The sequence below is a fragment of the Symsagittifera roscoffensis genome, chromosome 2 (genome assembly GCF_963678635.1).
Source record: "Symsagittifera roscoffensis chromosome 2, txSymRosc1.1, whole genome shotgun sequence".
In the NCBI taxonomy this organism is placed as follows: Eukaryota; Metazoa; Xenacoelomorpha; order Acoela; family Convolutidae; genus Symsagittifera; species Symsagittifera roscoffensis.
The window spans coordinates 17672773-17690462 of NC_087063.1; the positions used below are offsets into that span (position 1 = coordinate 17672773).

General features: G+C 36.2%; 1 protein-coding gene across 2 annotated transcripts in view; it reads left to right on the forward strand.

The window, feature by feature from the left end:
• LOC134839549 (E3 ubiquitin-protein ligase SHPRH-like) overlaps nt 1-17690 on the forward strand; it is a 63877-nt gene that overhangs the window by 38350 nt on the left and 7837 nt on the right. The window contains exons 13-16 of one of the 2 annotated variants that reach the window (XM_063855138.1): nt 6321-6611; nt 6728-7064; nt 9043-9252; nt 12941-13198. In XM_063855138.1, the coding sequence (XP_063711208.1) occupies nt 6321-6611; nt 6728-7064; nt 9043-9252; nt 12941-13198 (1096 nt within the window). The remainder of the gene's footprint in view (nt 1-6320; nt 6612-6727; nt 7065-9042; nt 9253-12940; nt 13199-17690) is intronic. The other variant, XM_063855139.1, reaches the window with a different exon arrangement.

The following is a 17690-nucleotide window of genomic DNA, read 5'->3' on the forward strand; positions in this document are numbered from 1 at the left end:
TTGCACTTGGAGTATTTGGAATTCATTGCTTTCGGCGGATGTTATATCGGCTTAAAAGATCGTTGAAACAGCAAAATCAAAGTTAATGCATTTTTGTTTTCGTTGGAGGTCTGAAAACTTTTTATTGGGCACTTTTCTGTCTCAATGGATATCTATCCGAGAAATGTCAGTCTAGTTACCGCCTGGTAAATTTTTTCATGGTGCTATTTCAACACTGGGCATTTTTTTTGGACCTGTCTTCCTCAAATTGAACATCATTCGCGATATAGATTTTTCAATAGTTTTTTTAAACAATTTCAAAATCCGTTTTTCGACTAAGTGGCTTCCTTCTCTTGGTGTGTGCTGTGGGCTATGTGTGTGTGTGTGTGCTGTATCGCTAATGATGCGAAGCTTTGCTTCGCCTCAGTGTTATAATCTTTTTCACGCAAAAAATAATTGAGTGATATATCAAATTCAAGCCCTTGCAGTCGTGATTCGGTTATCATTTAAATTTTTCCGAAAAGTTACCTCAGTGTCGAGAAAAACCGTTTGAAAAGCTTCCAAAAGTTAGTTAAATTCATAGAAATTAGAGTACTTTTTTTCGAAGAAAACAAGTCGTTGATGCCTAAATTACTAATGTTCGAAGCTTTCGTCTAGTTCTTTTCATTGCACCACACATAAACGAAACAAAGAATTGATTTAAGTTTTGTACACATGAAGTTTTTCTTTCCTTTTTACGCTGATTTTTGTCGTTTTCTTGCTTCTGTTTGCGAAGCACAGATTCGCTTCTATTTTCATTAGCGTGTTCAGAATTTTTTCCCTTCTTGCGCAGCATTGGGCCATTCTTGTTATGAATTAGTTTTTGAACTTTGAATGAAAAATAGTTACAATGACTCACAGAGATGTACGATGTTCGTCAGAGGTACGAGTTTTCGCAATATTAACTTATTCATTGTTGAATAGTAGTGTGTTCCAACCACTGAAATTGGGGAGGAAGTTTGTCTTCTGGTGTGTTTTTGATTTAAAAAGCTTTTTCAAGGCAAAATTAGGTATCACAAATAATTATCGGATTGGGTCGAATGATACGTCATAGTAAAGTTTTTTGAGTTGCGATTCGATGGCATTAAATAATTAAATATACTAGTAATAAGCGTAGTGTATTATTACGAACCTTCTTTTTTTAACTCGCAAATAAAAGTGTTCACTTGTTTGAAAATTTCACGTTAGCATTGGAAATTGCATATCATCTGTTCGCAGCTTTATTTGTGGCTGAGTAAGCTTCCGTGGCTGAGTGGTTAGTGTCTGACACTCTTAGTCTCTAGGTTGCAGGTTCGAATCTCAGACGTAGCAGAATTTTTGCTAATTCGAGGCTTGTTTGTGCTTTTTATTGCACTAAATTGCGCAGTGTCGAGAAAAACCTGTTCGAATTTTTTGCTTTTTCCGTCTATTTTTGATCGAGTAAAGCGAGCGGGTAATTCTTGCGAAAAGAAAATTGGTTATTTAAGCCGTGAAAAACTTAGTTCACAAAAAACTGTTTAATGAAGCTTCCTGTAGTTCTTACCTGGCACTAGGAAAAAAGAAAACATCAAAAAGTTAACGCGTTGAAAATGTTTGATTTCATAAAAAACAATTAGTCATATCATCTCCCTACACGGCGCACAAAAATGGCCTACTTTTGAACAAAAGAAATCTTCTTCAATTTTTCTTTTTAAGAGGAATGAACGTAATAAAGACTCTTATATAGGTCTTGATGACTTTTTTGTTTGTTTTTTCTTCCAGGAAAAAGTCTTGATACTCGAATAACTACAGATGTGCTTTCATACATTTTAATGCATATATGAATGCATTTATTTGTATATGCGCAGGCTGAGTTCAATTGGAATTCATCTACTGAAACTTACCTAAACAGCCTGCTCCAAATTCGAACGTGGAAATAGCGCGAAAAAACTGAACGATTTCTGGTTACGAAAATGGAATTTAGTTTTTAGATTTCCAGTGGAATAAAAACTTTACTTATTGATCCAGTTTTCTCAATTTGGGGTAATGTTACCAAAAAAGCGCCAATCATATAATGTTCTAGAAATTCAATGCGCTTAAAGAGCATTTTTTTCCTTGGATTTCGAAAGTTGAGATTTATCAACAAAAAAGTTTTTTTTTTCTGTTTATAATTAGTAACGAAAAGTTCGAACCGACAAAAATAATTAAAAAGAGCAAATGACTTTTTTTCAGACAATTTTTGCATGCAAATCTAATTTTGCAGACAAAAAGTATATGTCAATGTCGCCATAAAACTCAAATTTGCATGCAAAAATTGCTCAAAATTGGCAGATTGCTCTTTTGAATCATTACTGTCTGCCCGAACTTTTTGCAACTCTCTATACTTGCGTTCCTTACTTTTTTCCAACTGTCAGTTGGCTATGTTATAACTGGTCGAAACTTCTATGTCACTAGACGAGCAATCGTGTTCTCTTTTTGGCACTCTCCGTGATTTTATTTTATCATTTTTATTAAAAGTTTTGACTGTAAACTCTGAAACCGCCCGAAAATTTAAAAGAAAACTTTTTGTTCGAATTTGGTTAAATTCTATATGTCGTTGGATAATTTGTTTTTTTTGAACAGCATTAGATTTGCTTACCTTTTGCTCGATATATTCAAGCGAGTCCTTAATAGAGTAGATTATTTGTGAAGGGTAAATTTTCCTACCTTTTCTCGAAGTGAAGGGAAGGAATTATAGATTAGTAGTGTGTCGTTTACGTCCAGCTTGTTGGTACCTCAAAGGAATTCAGAAAGTGGTGTCATTTTGAAGCTTTTATGATCTTGATATGGATTCCAATGAAAATTTAATGTGTCGTTTCAGTGTCGAGAAAAGTTGGTTGGGATTTTTCCATTTTTGAGACTAAATGATACAAATGACACGAGAATCATTTGGAAATCAACTCGTTGGTTAGTTCTCCTGCGGTTTGCACATTAGTTTTGCTAGTTTATTGTCTCTTAAAAATTATTATTTTGTGAAGGAAAAAGAACATCAAGAAATTTAGTAACAAACAATTTTTGCGATTAGAAACCGTTGTCATATCGGATTATAGACTTTTCTTGGGTTAACAACCTGTTCAATATAATCGTTTGGTCTCTTGGTTCATAATGAATTCAAATTTCTAAGCGTCTGCGACATCCTTAGTCTGGAGGTAACGAAAACGTCTGGTATGGCAAAGTTCCTGGGTTGGAATCTGACCAGGACCTGTTTTTTTTTCAAACGGGAACTATTCCGTTTCAAAAAAAATGTCAGCTTATTTTTTTCTGCTTATATTCTGTCTCTTTTCAGCCTAGTTTTTTGCTTTATGTAGCTTTCATTTTAGTTGCTTTTTATGTTTTCAATTACTCCCGCAAATTGTACTTCAACTAGCCTTGATTTCATATATTTTCCCCTTTTTTTGCTTGAAAAGTTTTCAGGCCTAAATGATTTCGCTGTATCTTTTATCGGCTCACTAACCTAATTCTTGGTCGTTCGAAGAAACATAATTTATATGTTTTCCTCCGTATCGCACAAAATGTTAACAATCTCAGAACAGAGTTTATAGTTCACTTTTTTTTATGACAACAGTTTAGTTTTTGCTCTAACATCAAATAGAACATCCGCAAATAGAACATCATTCCAGACAGCAATTTTAAGTTTTTTTTAGTTGTGATTTCTTCGAAAATGATTCTGTTTTCTTTGCACTTTGTGTCTTCTCTTTCCTTTCCTTTCCTGTCTGCTAGCTTGCTATGCTTTTTTTGTGGTATTTATTTTCATTTTCTCTTGTTTCTGCTGAAAAGATTCAGGCATGTAAAATATCGTTTTTTTGAGTGGTTTGAGGAGCAAAAAGATTCTTCGAAATGGTTTGAGGGGAGGGACTTGAATGTTTTTTGAGTTTTTTTAAACATTGTTTTCTGCGCAACGTCTGTCTTCACATGAATTTTCGGCGGCTTTGTTACCGTTTATTACACAAGAAAAGCTTGTGTTATAGTATGAACTCTCTTTTTGCCAACCTAAGTCGCAAATATTGTTGCGACGCAAATTTTGTTGCGACAAAATGTGTTCATTTTGATCAAAAACCAGCTAGTAAGTACAGCCAATGCTAAGGATATTAACACAGACTATTATATTACAAAGAGCACTTTAGCTTCAAGATATCATGGATCTGTAGCGTAGAGGTAGGCAAGGAGACCAGCAGCAACAAAATGAGAGGGTTCGAACCTGGGTAGGGTCGGATGTTTTTAATGAACTTTTTCGTATCCTAGCTAAAATGCATCCGCTCTATAAAGTGAGGCTTGTTACTTGGTTTTTTTTTTCAAATTTCCTGGTACTGCTAATGTGTCATAGTAAGCTTGCTTCACTTAGAATTTATGTAGGCTCTTAATTGGCGTGCTTCACTTACGAATTTTTTGTACACTCAAAATTTTTTTTCTTTCAGTTTTTCCCTGTAGCGTTATCGGTCATATTTTTTCTTGTGTATGCGAAGTACAACTTCGCCTCTGTTTTAAGCTTTGTTTTGATGCTTATTTAACAGGCGATCAATCTTAGGACATCCTTCAGAAAGGTTTCTAAATAAAACTTTTAAAATCGACTTGCTTTCGTACAATACTGGAAGGACAATTTTTGATTTGATGGAAATACCTAATCTGAATTGCTAAGTGCAACGAGCTTTACTTTGTCACCGGGGAACAAAGATTTATAGTTTACCAGAAATTCACTGCTTCCACCAATTTTGCTGGCTTTTCTAAGGCAAATGTTCAACAGATGGCTCTCCAAGTTTGCGATCTGTTCATATTGAGCAAAGAAGATCTGATCAATTATGTTTTTTTTTTGCTGTAGTGATTTGTTTTTTTTTCTCAAAAATTAATTCGATTTTTAAATAGAACGGCTCAGGCTAGTTAGTCTCTGTTAATTTATATATATTTTTTGGGTTTTTAAACCCTTTTGGCGTTTGAATGCCCTCTTTGTTACTGCTTGATGGGCTCAGTTCACTGGTTACTGCTGCATGGGCTGTTAGATGTCTTTTGACTCTTAAGATCCCATTCAATAATATTGATGTTACGGAAGGTCTATTAGTGGGGACACTTTTAGTAGAGCCACTAACCGCTGACTGAAAAAATTCAATTGTGTTAAATGAAACTGATTAGATGTGCCTCGAGTAGCAGGTTTTCGAGTTTTTCAGCATGAGAAATGGTTCTGTCTATTTTAATTCTGTTTTTGTTTATACTACTACAGATTCCAAACAAGTTCTAGTGTTTTACAAATGGAATCATTTATCGTTCAGTAGATAATTTAATCAGTATGATTGGCTAATAGGTTGATCCATTTTAAGTCATTTTTTCTCATATGCAATATTTTTTTCTATTGTTATTGCCTTTAGCAATTGTTTTTGTGTCTAAAATTTTTCATCTGTTGCATTTTAACTGATTTCATTCAAAATCAGGGCAGCACTTGGCAGCCTTTTTGGGTTCGTGTTAGCCGAGCCGTACACTCTTTGTTGCTGATGTATTTATGCGTAATTAATCTGATTAAATAAAAGTAACAATGAAAAATTAATTCTTTTTCTGCTTTTTTTTGTATTATTTAGCATTTTTTCTTGAAACCAAGACAAAGAATAAGAATCTTTGGCATTCAATTTTTCTGATTTATTCTAATGAAATTTTTTTTCCTCGGGTTTCATCTCTGTGTTTTTCGATTGGTTTGTCAGGCTATGTATGTGTTGCATCGCAAGTAGTGCGAAGATGCGCTTCGCATCTGTGTTGAGTTCCTCTTCATTTTGGTCAGAAGATTTTGTACTACTTGCAAGCAAACGGTTATCTTTGGTGTTTTTAAGGCTACTAGTGCCAAGGCCTTGATTAAGAGAAATGAACGTAGTGGAGACTCTTATATAGGTCTTGCTGATTTTTTTTTCTCAGGAAAAAGTCTTAAAATATTGATGCACTTAGGAATAATGCACTTTTTGAGTTCAATTGAAATTCATCTGCTGTAAGTGACGTAAATAGCACTCTCCAAATACGAACGTGGAAATGTCGCGAAAAAATGTGAACAATTTCTAGTTTCGAAAATGGAATTTGTTTTTAAGATTTCGCAGCGGAATAAAAACTTTACCTATTGATCGCCAGTCATAAATTGTTCTAGAAATTCAAAGAGCTGAGAGAGCATCTATTTTTTCTTTGAATATCGAAAGTTGAGATTTTTTCAAGAAAGTGGGTGTTTTTTTTGTTTAATTGCGTTCCTTACTTTTTTCCAATCGTCGATTGGCTATGTTTTAACTTGGTGATCAACTCGCTATATCTGAAATTAATCGGAAACGATTTCGTCATTTCAGATTTCGAACAGTAATCGGCTTAGAATATTTCGTCTACTCTCAACTAGAAGAAGTTAAAAAAGTGCGAGACTCGTGTTGCACTAGCGTTAACAGTCTAAATTGCCAACTGGACAATACATCGATCGCACAGAGTTACCATTGCCACTTGAAATTGCAAAAGGAATCCAAACGCCTTTTAAATGGAATCTCGTCGCCGAGCAAGAGAACGAAAAAGTGTAAATTTTGTGTCGTGCAAATCGAGCTACAAAGATATGAGCGGCTTCTGTTTGATTCGAATTGGAGCAATAAGGCGTAAGTACATTAAGTCAAGAAGTATCACTAGAGATTGTCAGTGCAAAATGGGACTTCAAATGGCTGGGATTTGTGACGCAATAATAATTAGTAGCAATTTTTGATATCTTTTGTAGGGCCAACGATAACCTAGATTTCGACAGCGCAGAAGAGCCTGCGGCTCTTTGGAAGCCCTCTCGCCTCGAACTAGTGTGCGCCTCTATCAGTGCCTTTACTGCAGTTAAAGATCTTACCAAAGAAAACCAGGACCAAGCCAAGCACGTGAAGTCTTTCTTAGTTCTCCTGAGAGAGGAGTTCAAAGAACTGAGGGACTTCTGGAGGTGTCTGACGAATAGAGTGGCAGGTCACGATGAGTTGAGAATGGCAACGGAGAGATTCAGGCTGTACAACGAAGTGAATGATGGGATCATGAGAAATGAAGAGCTGTCTACGAATGTATTGAAGCCGCATATGGTAAGATCTAACTATAACAATGCAGTGCTACTGACTTTTGTATTATTTAATTGCATCTAGAAACACACCATAAATTAATAAAGACATGATAAACGTTTGTATTTCGATATTCATTTCATTAGCGATAGCAAGTCACTTGTAATCGGGAACAAGATTTTTCCGTAAACTTTCAGTTTCAGCTGCCTGCTGCTCATACATGCTCAATTTCCAGAGCATTCAAATTAAACTACTCTTAGTTTACTTGAGGTAGTAATTAACTTTACTTAAGTAAGCTTTTAGGTAAGATTTTATTTTAAAAAAGTTGATTCTTTTTTCGATCTATTGATTGTCGTCGTAACTTTGTCGGCTGATTTTCCGTTTTTTTTGCAAGTGCAATTTATATAATCTGGCGTGCTTTTCAAATAATTTATTTCCATACCTTAGTTTTTTTATTGATTCAAACAGTTTGCTCATGTTTGATAAAAACATGTATGAAGAAAATCTATGGGGTTTGATTTTTTCTATTTCATTTTTTTGAGTAAATTGCTTATGTAAATTTTTTATGTAATTTTTTGATTCTTTTCAAAAAAAAAATAAGTTTTTTTTTCCAATAATTACGAAAAGGTGGTACCTATGGAAAAAACCGCCTGCTCCGCTGTGTGGCTGCGGTTACGCCTTGTCTATTTGTACTGTACTTCACCTTCTACAGCCTTCGAAAAAGTCTGTGGGGAAATTTTTCATCCATCTTTAAGGATTTTTTTACAAACACTGCCCTTCCGAATCTGAGATTTTGGCTTTAATAGATAAAACGAACACTACTCTCTCGAATCTGAGATATTGGGTTTAATAGATCAAAACAGATCGTGGGAAGCTCCCCTGTTTGACTGGTTACGCTCTGATTGAATTTCCGCAAAAGGTTAAGAAACTCGGAAAAACATAAATTTTGATAGTTGACCGTTTTTCAAACTGTTCGACTTTTCTCGAAAACTAGCCTCCCTACTCTGGGATTTTGGGTTTTATGGAGAGATTGGTTTGATGAATTTTGTATCAGTCGGAAAAACAGGTTCAGTGATGCGCGCCTGCCTTAGCGGCTATGCCCAAATTTTTTTCCTCAAAGTTGTTATGGCCCTGGGAAAGGTTTTTGACCGTTTTTTGAACTTTCTCAAAATTTACCCTCCCAATTCTGAGATTTTGGATCGAATAAAAAAAGAATCGAGAGAAGCTCCTCTGTATGGCGATAACGTCTAATTTTTCTCACAAAAAGTTATGGCTCTCAGAAAATTCAATGTTTTGATATCTTTTAAACTTTTCAAACTTTTTGGCTAGTCTCGAAAAAATTCCAGTCAAATCTGATATCAAGGGTTAAATCGAGGTATGAGGTTGATAAAAGTCTTCGCCCATAAGCGGCTGCGCCATAAAAATTTGTAAGAAAGTTGTTTGTCCTTGGAAAATTCCAATTTACTAACTCTGATTTTGATTAATTGTATTTATTTTTTTTGTTAAACGGGTTCGGTTCATGTTAGATTGGCTTTGTTATGTTGCGTAGCAAATTTTAGCCTGGAAATATTTTTGCTTGTTTCAGGAGGGGTGGGTTGTTAAAGTTTTTAAATAAAAATTTTGTGGAATGAAGTTTTTTATGATGATAGTTTCGTAGAGGGCGCAACGAGGAAATCGCCTTATTTACCGCTCGGTCATTGATTCTCAATGCTTTCTAAGGCCGTTTAAGAGCCTCATTCACGACAGAGGTAAAAAAAAAGTGTAGTATTGTTTTTCGACTTTCAAGTCATTTTTTCAGCTTAATTTTTCAATCTTTTAATGCTACGCTTCGCCTCTGTGTTTATTTAGCTGTGAAAGCGTTGGGTTAAATTGTTTCTCATAGAGTAATGCACCACATCCTAACGGTTCTACTATTTGAACCATTTCACTTTTCCTCAAAGGTTTTTTCATATTTTCTGGCCTGAACTTTTGAAGTACAACCTTATCTCAAGTTTTTCATTAGGTTCCCATAACTTTGAAACGTTTGGAGAATGATTTGGCCCTGTACGAAAATGAGCTTCTGGAGAGGAAAGGACGGAAAATCTACCTGGAAAACTTGGAGAAGACTAAGCAAGAGAACGAGCAGAGTTCAACAGCTGGTGGATCCACGGATGTCGACGTGTCTAAGGCAATAGAGCCTTGTCCTGTATGCAAAGGCCCGTTTGAGAAACAGGCTAGTTTTTTGAAATAATTCAAAGTTTTTTCTCTCAGCTACAAAGTGTGGACAAATATATTGAATTGCTTTTGCGTTGCCTTTTAGAATTTCAAGTTGAAATTAACATTTGAGAAATCGTGTTGAGAAATCGGGCAACATATGGATCTATTAAGCAACCGACTCAATTGGCCGACTGAAGTTTTTTATGAAGTGTCCAGAAAACAAGTTTGATTTTTTTACATTTGGATCATTGTTGCTTCGAAAAAAAAATAACCAGGGCTGTTACTACTCTAAAGTTTGTACCTGAACCCCAAAATTTGATCCATGTTGTATCTTAACATTGTGAGTCATTGCACATTTACCCCAATTGAGATTGAAAATAGCCGGCTTAATCTGCAACTAGTTTAGTCATAATATTTTATCGCTGAAACTAGTTTTCAGTTGTAATTATGTAAATTTCGGTGTCGCACATTCCTTTTAGAACCTGGCGCATGATTTCTCAAATTGAAACTGGTTGCTCAATTGATCCACAAGGGGGTAGATTGCTCAATTGATCCGCAGATACTTTTCGATTCCATTTGGCCATGAATGCGAGTATGCTTCTTGAGCATCCCTGATTCTAAATCAAAATGATTTCTTCCCCAAGTTGAGCGTAGTTTAATACTGCAAAGCAATTTTTTCTCGGCCTACGTTCGCAAGCAAAAGTGCTTTTTTAATATATTTTTATACATTGGCAATTAAATAGCGTCTCTAGCTGCTTTTTTCGTGGCTAGTGTTAGTTTATTTCCGAGTGATTGTGGCGCAGATGTGAGTACGTGAGACTCCTTAACTACATGTTGCAGGTTCGATTCCGGCTCAAACCATTTTTACGACTGATTTTCACCTTTTCTTTTTTTCTCATTTCACTTGGTTCTGGCTTTTTAGAGCTATTCCTTGCTATTGTCTTGTTTGTGTTATTTGCCATAGGAGCGAATCAAGCGAACTAGGCCCGAGTTTCATGAACTTCGCTACTTCGGCCGGTCAGAGCCTCAGGTCTATTGGGGGCGAGTTCAGTCTGCTTTTAGGGCAGTTACAAATATGAAGGATAGTGTTCGAGCAGGAGAGTGAGGAAAGTTCGGGGTGACATTGGGTTCAATTGAAATGCAGTAAATTTTAAAAAGACTGTTTCCAGACCTTAACTGCGCTTACATGCTCCGTGTTGCTTGACGGAACTGTTCCTCAGTCGAGTAAACTTCCGGAGGGCGCAGTGGGAGGACTTTGGGGTGGGAGCCTCTTGGATGGCCTTAGTTACGTGTTTTGTCTAGATGGATTTTAGTAGTTGTTTAAATTTATTTAAAACGAAATTTCTGTCGCTGTTTTCATTAAAAGAGTTGAACTCTTGCTCTCGGAAGTTGTTTCGTCGAGTTCTTCTTTAAAAATTGTTTAAAAGTCATTTTGATAAGTCTGGGAGGGAAAGGAAACCTATGAAAAAAGTGCAAAGGGTGAGAGTCGAAGTGAGATTACAGGTGAAGTTGGGAGGATAGGAGTGCAAGTTGTGACACCGTAGGTAGTTTGCACTCAGCATGGTGGTCGATGGAGCTCATCTTCGTACACTCTGTCACGACACAAAGTTATCTTCGAACGACTTGTATTTGTTCTGGGACTCGCTTGCGGCCTAGGACCAAACGGGCACGACTAGTTCAGTTTTGATATAATTGAGGCCGTGCACGTCACAAGCAACATTTCATTCGAAGGACCCCAAGTTGTACCTGAAAGAGCCTTCATGATCGAAACCCTGTGCGTGGCTCTCATGGCGGGTTAGCAGTGTTCAGCACAATTGAAGGAGGGATAAAAAATCACACCAAGTTTTTGGGATTTCTCTTGACCGGAATAACAGCGGAGTCCATTGAATTTGTCGGTTCTTAATTAAACTCTTCATCGACGGAACTAAATAGACTCTCACTCACTCTTTTGAAGTGTGTAAAAAACCAATGCAGCTTAGATGCTTGCATAAACTAGCGGATGCATTTACAACGTCAGTGTATTGAACAGAGAGATGGAATTTGTCCGCGTACGATTGAATTTTTACTTCTGGGGATCTTAGAGGATCATCATGCATTCAAAATGCAGTAGAGCATTTGTCGTGTTCTCGCTTGTATTTGTGAAATTCAGCTTTGCCTCTGCGTCCCGTGATCAAGCTCAAACTGACTTTGTTGCCAGAGAATGTGAAGTCATAGTATTCCTCAGTATTAGTCATAATGATTTACAAAATAATTACAAAGGTTTGAAGACAGTAAAGATTAGTTAACAGATAATTTTTCGAATTTAAAAATGAGGTTTTTTCGAAGACTAAGAGTGAATTTTTGAACCCAAACGCGGTTCAGTTTCAACTCAGCTCAAAAAAATTTTCATTTTTACTTTTTGTTTACTATTCATCTAGGCTAAAACTAGGCAATCAGAAATGTTGAATTAACTTGATTTGATTAGTTTTTCATTCTATAACTGGCTTCAGTTTGTGGCAACATATTCACTCTGCACAATTTCTGAATTAGGGTGGTTCGATAAGGTTATGACCAAAAGTTCATCCCCTAATGTGTATTAGAGACGAATATGTATGTGTTGCTAACTTCACAGACGTGTTTTTTAAGGTGTCAATGATTGAAGTGGAGACACTTTTCTAGGTAGTTTTTTTCAGGATTTAAAGCTTGTTTATGTTCAAATTTGACTTCACGTTTTATCTTGAAGTTCAATTTCAGGATTGTCGTTCAGGATTGTCTTTGAGTTCAATTTAAGTTCAGTTCCGACGATTAAGATTGAAAATAAGATTCGAAAGAGGCTATTAAACCTATAGATTTTCTAGCGAGTTAAAATTTTTCCTATTGCACTAGCTTTCTGTAACTGTATTAATTTTATGGAAAAAGCGTCAATCATAACAGATTCTCGGAGTTCAATGAGCTCTTCAATCTGGTATATTTCGTTTTTTTTGGCGTTGCGATCAGCAAGGGTATTGCAATTGGGTACTAGACTTTTTTTCCCTAAATAACTTTGTTCACAGGACTCATCTCCTGGATCCTGGGCTCATTCATCTGCTGGTCATTTGTTGCACCAGACATATTATGATAATGTTAGTTTTTTAGCATTTAAGTATACGGCCTATTCGATATTTGATTTTTTTATGTTACTTGTAGTTTTTCCTACTCGGTTTATAGAAATTTCATTTTTTTTCAATTCAAAATTTTTTTCCGGGTTCAGGTTTTGTCTTTTTTTATATTGGCTTAGTGGCCTCTTTTTGCGTCGTTTGATCTGCGAAAAAAGTTTTTGTGTGCGTTTGTGTGTTCTGAGGGGAAGGAGGACTTGAATTTTTTTTGTTTTGAGTTTTAAAAAAATATATTTTGTTTTTGAATTCTGATTTCCGATGGTGATTTTGCCCTCGTTTGTCTGGACATGTTTTTTGACAACTATCTTCATTTTGATAGATCTATTTGTATAGCAAGTGGCGAAAGTTGAATGTTCAAAAAAAAAGTCCATCTCTTGTTTTGCTTTTTTTGAGTTCTTCGATACGTTTTCAACTTTCTGTCGGCCGTGTTTCAAATTACCAGCTCAGCTTTCGTCAAGTTGATTTAAGTGAATATCATTTGTTTTTTAATGTCAACTATTGTTTTGATAATAGTTTATTTTCATCAACAACATGGTTTTTTTTTGAAAATCAAAGAACCTTTTTATACAGTGGGCAGTGTTTGCTTGTGGACACAGCTTCTGCCTCAAATGTCTTGCTCTTCTGCTTGATGACCCGAACTTCTCTTCTTTGACCGCTGACCCCAACCTTCCACCTCAGCTGTCACCTCTGACGCTGATGCGCCCGAAGAAGAATAATGTGAAGTGCCCCCTGTGTAGAAAGTGTGCGTCTGTTTCGACAATCAGTTTTGTCACAACGGAGAATCGGGAGCTAGAAGTATCTTCTAAAAATGTCGTCGGTGATATCAAGGTTGGTAATTTGAGTTGGCAAAGCGTATTTCAGGTAATTACTCACGTGGAGCAAAATTTCATACTAAGAGGTCCATTTTTTCCCTATCTAAGTTCATTAAAACTGTTCACTTAATGATGTGGCTGTATAGTATGTTTTCAACAGCATTTTAAAAGCATGTTTTCCATTTCGCTTATTTAGTGGCAAGTTCCTCTTTGATAATAATGGGTCTGATGAAAATGTATGAGATTTGTTTTTTTAGTCCCAGCCGGACCTTGTTTTTTTTATTAAGTGGAAAAGTTTTTCTGTGGAAAACTAATTGTTGGACTTTTGTTTGTCTGTTTAGTTTTTGTCGTCTTACGGTCCAAAGCATCACGAATTTCTTTAAAGCATCTTTGCAAATTCCTGAAGATATTCTTCAAAGCACCTTTTTAAAAAAATTTTTACACGAGCGATTAGCAACCGTTATCAAATCTCAATATACTCTTTCGGATTAACAACATGTTTAACAGAATCACTTGGTATCTTGGTTTATAATTACTTCAATTTTCTAAGCGTCTCCGTCAATTTCAGTCATAAGGTATCGAATACGCCTGGGACGTCAAAGGTCATCGGTTTGAATCTGACCAGGACCTTTTTCAAAGGAAAATATTCCTTTTCAGAAAAATTGCCGGCTTTTTATTTTCTGCTTGTTTTGTCGGCTTAGTTGCCACATCTTCGAATTTTTTGCCTTAAGCAGTTTTTATTGTAGTTTCTTACTATGTTTTTATTTATTCCTGCAAATTCTAAATCTAGATTTGACTTCGTAAATTTTCCTTTGTTTTTTTTTTCACTTAAAACATGATTCTTATATTTTACTAGCCTTATATTAGGTCGCTCGAAGATCAGAGTTTATAGTTCAAAGTTTTTCATGACAATATTTGTAGTTTCGCTTGATAATTGTTCTGGGCGTGTTTTCCGCAAATAGAACATTATTTCAGAAACATATTGAAGTTTTTAATTGTGGTTTATTCACAAATTCTTCCGTTTTCTTTGGACTTAGTGGTTCTCCTTTTTTCCCTGTCTGCTAGATTGCAATGCTCTTTTTGTGGTATCGCAAATGATGCGAAACTCTGCTTTGTTTCTTCGTTAAACAATTGTATAAACATATCGACCTATGTTTATCATGTTTTTGTGTTTCGAAGAATGGGGCGTAAAAATTATAGCGGTTGTTTGCTCAAGTGTTGTCGGCTAAGTTGACACTCGGCAAACGGTTTTGAATGCTGGTTTAACGGCGGTGATGGTGCTTCTTGGCATATTTTCCTCAAAATGCAGAGCATTCGCGAAAATTTTATGGAATTTTTTTTTCGAATTATAATAATTGACTTAGTTGCCTCCGTATTGTTTTTGTCTTCCAATGCTATATTTGTGTTGTATCACAAGTGTTGCGAAGCTCCGCTTCTTCTTTGTTTCATTTTCTGAAAAAATGCACTGTCAATAGTGAGATTCAAGGTTCAATCGGTTATGGCGTTATAACGTGTCCAAATTTTGACCGTGTTTTGGTGAGTTATTTTTTCACAAGAACTGCACTGTGAAGTTTGAGATTGTGAGTTCAATAATAAGAACAGGTAATGAAATAGTCTTAAAAATGCTTTTCTTGGGTTTTTGGCTTATTGACAATTTTTGTGAACGTTTCATCTCTGAACAAATTCTTCCAAAACTGCTTTTAAAGGTTCAACGAAAGAAAAGAGTGCACGGATTTTTCCTGTATATACAGTTTCAAGCTATTTTCTTAAGAAAATCATCGCTTTTCTACAGGAAATTGCTTGAAACTGCATATTCAGGAAAATTCAAGGCGTTCGTTTCTGTCGGTTTTGGAAGAGCAGCTTTTGAGAAAAAAAAAGAAAAAATGTTACAAAAAACGTTCAAGGAAAATTTTTTGAACGGTTAAATGTTTTTTGAGAATCTCCCTGCCAAATCTTACCCTGCCAAATCTGAGGTTAATGTTCCAATTGGAAAAAATATTTTCGGGAAACTTCCTTGCATAATCCTCTCCCTATTTTGGTAAGGAAATCAGTTTAAACCAAGCAAAAGAAATCTTTTGACCGTTTTAGTGAAAAATTTTAATATCCTCAATAATTATACTGCCAAACCTGAGATAATGGATTTATTCGAACGACCAGATTTTGGGTATCTGCCCTGCATTAGGAGCGTTACCCTGGTTTAGTAGAGAAAGCGTTATAGATAGAAAAGTCAAATATTAGATTTGTCGTTCTTTTTATTGGAATAGTTTTCAAATTAACTCAAATAAATCTGAGATATAGGAGAACGAATTTCCCCTGGTAAACGTCAAATTTTAAAAAACTCTGGTTTTGGGTGAAGTCCATTTTTGGAAATTTGGAAATAACGCGTTTCCTTCCGCATCAGCGAAATGTTTTCTAACAAAATTTCAAACAGTTACCACCAGCTTCAGCTGTGCTACTATTGTTGGACTATCTACAAGATCAGATGGCGGAGTTGGGAGGACGTAAGCCTCTTATTTTTTAAGCCCTTGCCTTGAATCTGGAGCATGGAAGTTTTTAATTTTCAATACTTTTTTTTGTTTTTTTCTGTATCGCTTTTTTTCTGTGTTGATACTTGATAATTTGAATCTGCAGGATTAGATACCTTTTTTAAAGATTTTTTGTAGAGATTAATAAAAAAGGCGTTTATTTTTTTTTCTTTTTTGAAATGGAATAAACTAACTCCTTTAGTCTTCAATACTTTCAATAGCTGGAAAGCGACTGTATCATATCAAAATTGAATCGATGTTGATTTACTTACTATAAGTTGTGGGCAAATGAATCGATTAAATTATGAGAAAACAAACCTGCGTTTTTTATTGAGTTTCTTTAAGAACAAATTATCTGATCATCTAAAGCGTGCTTTGTTTGCTCCAAAATGGCCGCCCCGTTGATCTTTGATCGATCTTCTAACTCTTCAGGTGGAGATGAAATTCGGTAGTTGCTACAAGAAGGCGGGTGAGTTGAATTTGTCGGGTTTGATTGCAGGGAAGGTGGAGATTGCGGAAGGTTGCGAAGGTGAACTGGGAGTGTCGGGTGGTCTTCAGGCGACTGGAGTTGGTGGCTGCAGCCCTTGATCCTGTGATGAAGAAGAAGAGGATTCGGAAAGACCGTTATAGGAAGTGTCGGATGGATGATGAGAAAGTGGAGTTGGATGACTGACCATGTTTTCAAATTTATTTTTGATCACCATCGTTCGAAATCGAAGAACTCTCCGCTTTGCCAATCCGACGCTTAGTTTTGGTTGCTTTTGCTGCTTGCGTGGTTATCTCCCCACCAGCTGCCTGAATGACTAGATTGTTTTTGTCAATTGACCGTTTGAGCTCGTTCCTCATTTGCTTCGAGACTTGTTGGCTGTGCTGGAATAAGTTGCTGGAAACTTGACTAGTCTGCAACCAAGAAGGTCATGACCACCAAGTTTTGTAATTCAGCTGCTGCTACTGGTCGAGTTATTTGATCGGCTGAGTTTGACTGAGTTGGAGCCTATTTCCACCTGTCGGCTGGTAATATCTGTTGAATTTTGGCAATGCGGTTGAAGATGCTTTTGTTGAAAGTTTTGAAAGGTATTTCAGGAGTCTACATCCCAGAACCTTTGATCGAAGCCCAAATTTTGGAATGATGTCTTCCTTCGTGCAAGTTGTGACTTGGCATATAGAAAAGAAGTGTGGGTTCCTGCGTCTGATGTTGTTCTGGCATAGATAGCTGCTCCATAAGGCATCTCCGATGCATTGCAGAAGAGATAAAGATCGACTTACTGAAAGCTGTCCTGGGCCAAGTATAGAAGTACAGCCAGAGAAGACAAAAAAACCTGAGCTATCGATCAAGTCTTCGAATTGGTGCGCTATATGTGCCCCAACATCGTCCTCCCATTCTAAATATCCATCCCATGTTTTTTGGAATACAGTCTTCGGCCTTACCGTTACAGAAAACACTTGTCTAAGGTGATCAAAAACTAGTCTAAAGTTGCCTGCTATCTTCCGGCGAGTGATCGTAGGTGGTCGAGTGCTTTCGGGTAAAGCTAATGAGCTGCTCTCCATCATTTCAGATTGTTCCTCAGATATTTTGTTCGAAAACATCTTTGGGCATATTTGAAAAGCGTTGTGGCTTTTAGCGGGGGGTTGATTTCTCATTTTGAAAATTTCTGTCGAAATTGACCACATTATGGATCCTGTGAAATCGTTTTGATTTGTGAAAAGTTTTTAAACGAGGCATCTGGATAATTCCTGTCAATAGAGAATTAGCCAGTAAAGCATACTGATGGCCACTTGCTCCGATGTGTGGTTTTTTCACTCGGAAAACTGCTCAAAGCTGACCACTTTTTGGGTAGAATCGATCTCGAAACTTGCTCAACCTATTTTTTATGACTCTTGTTAATGCGTATTCGTACTTGGCCAATCTTGTTGAATGCAACTGTCAAGGTGTAATTGCTCATTGTTTTCTTTTTCAACATTTTTATGCGTCCGGAGTTGACC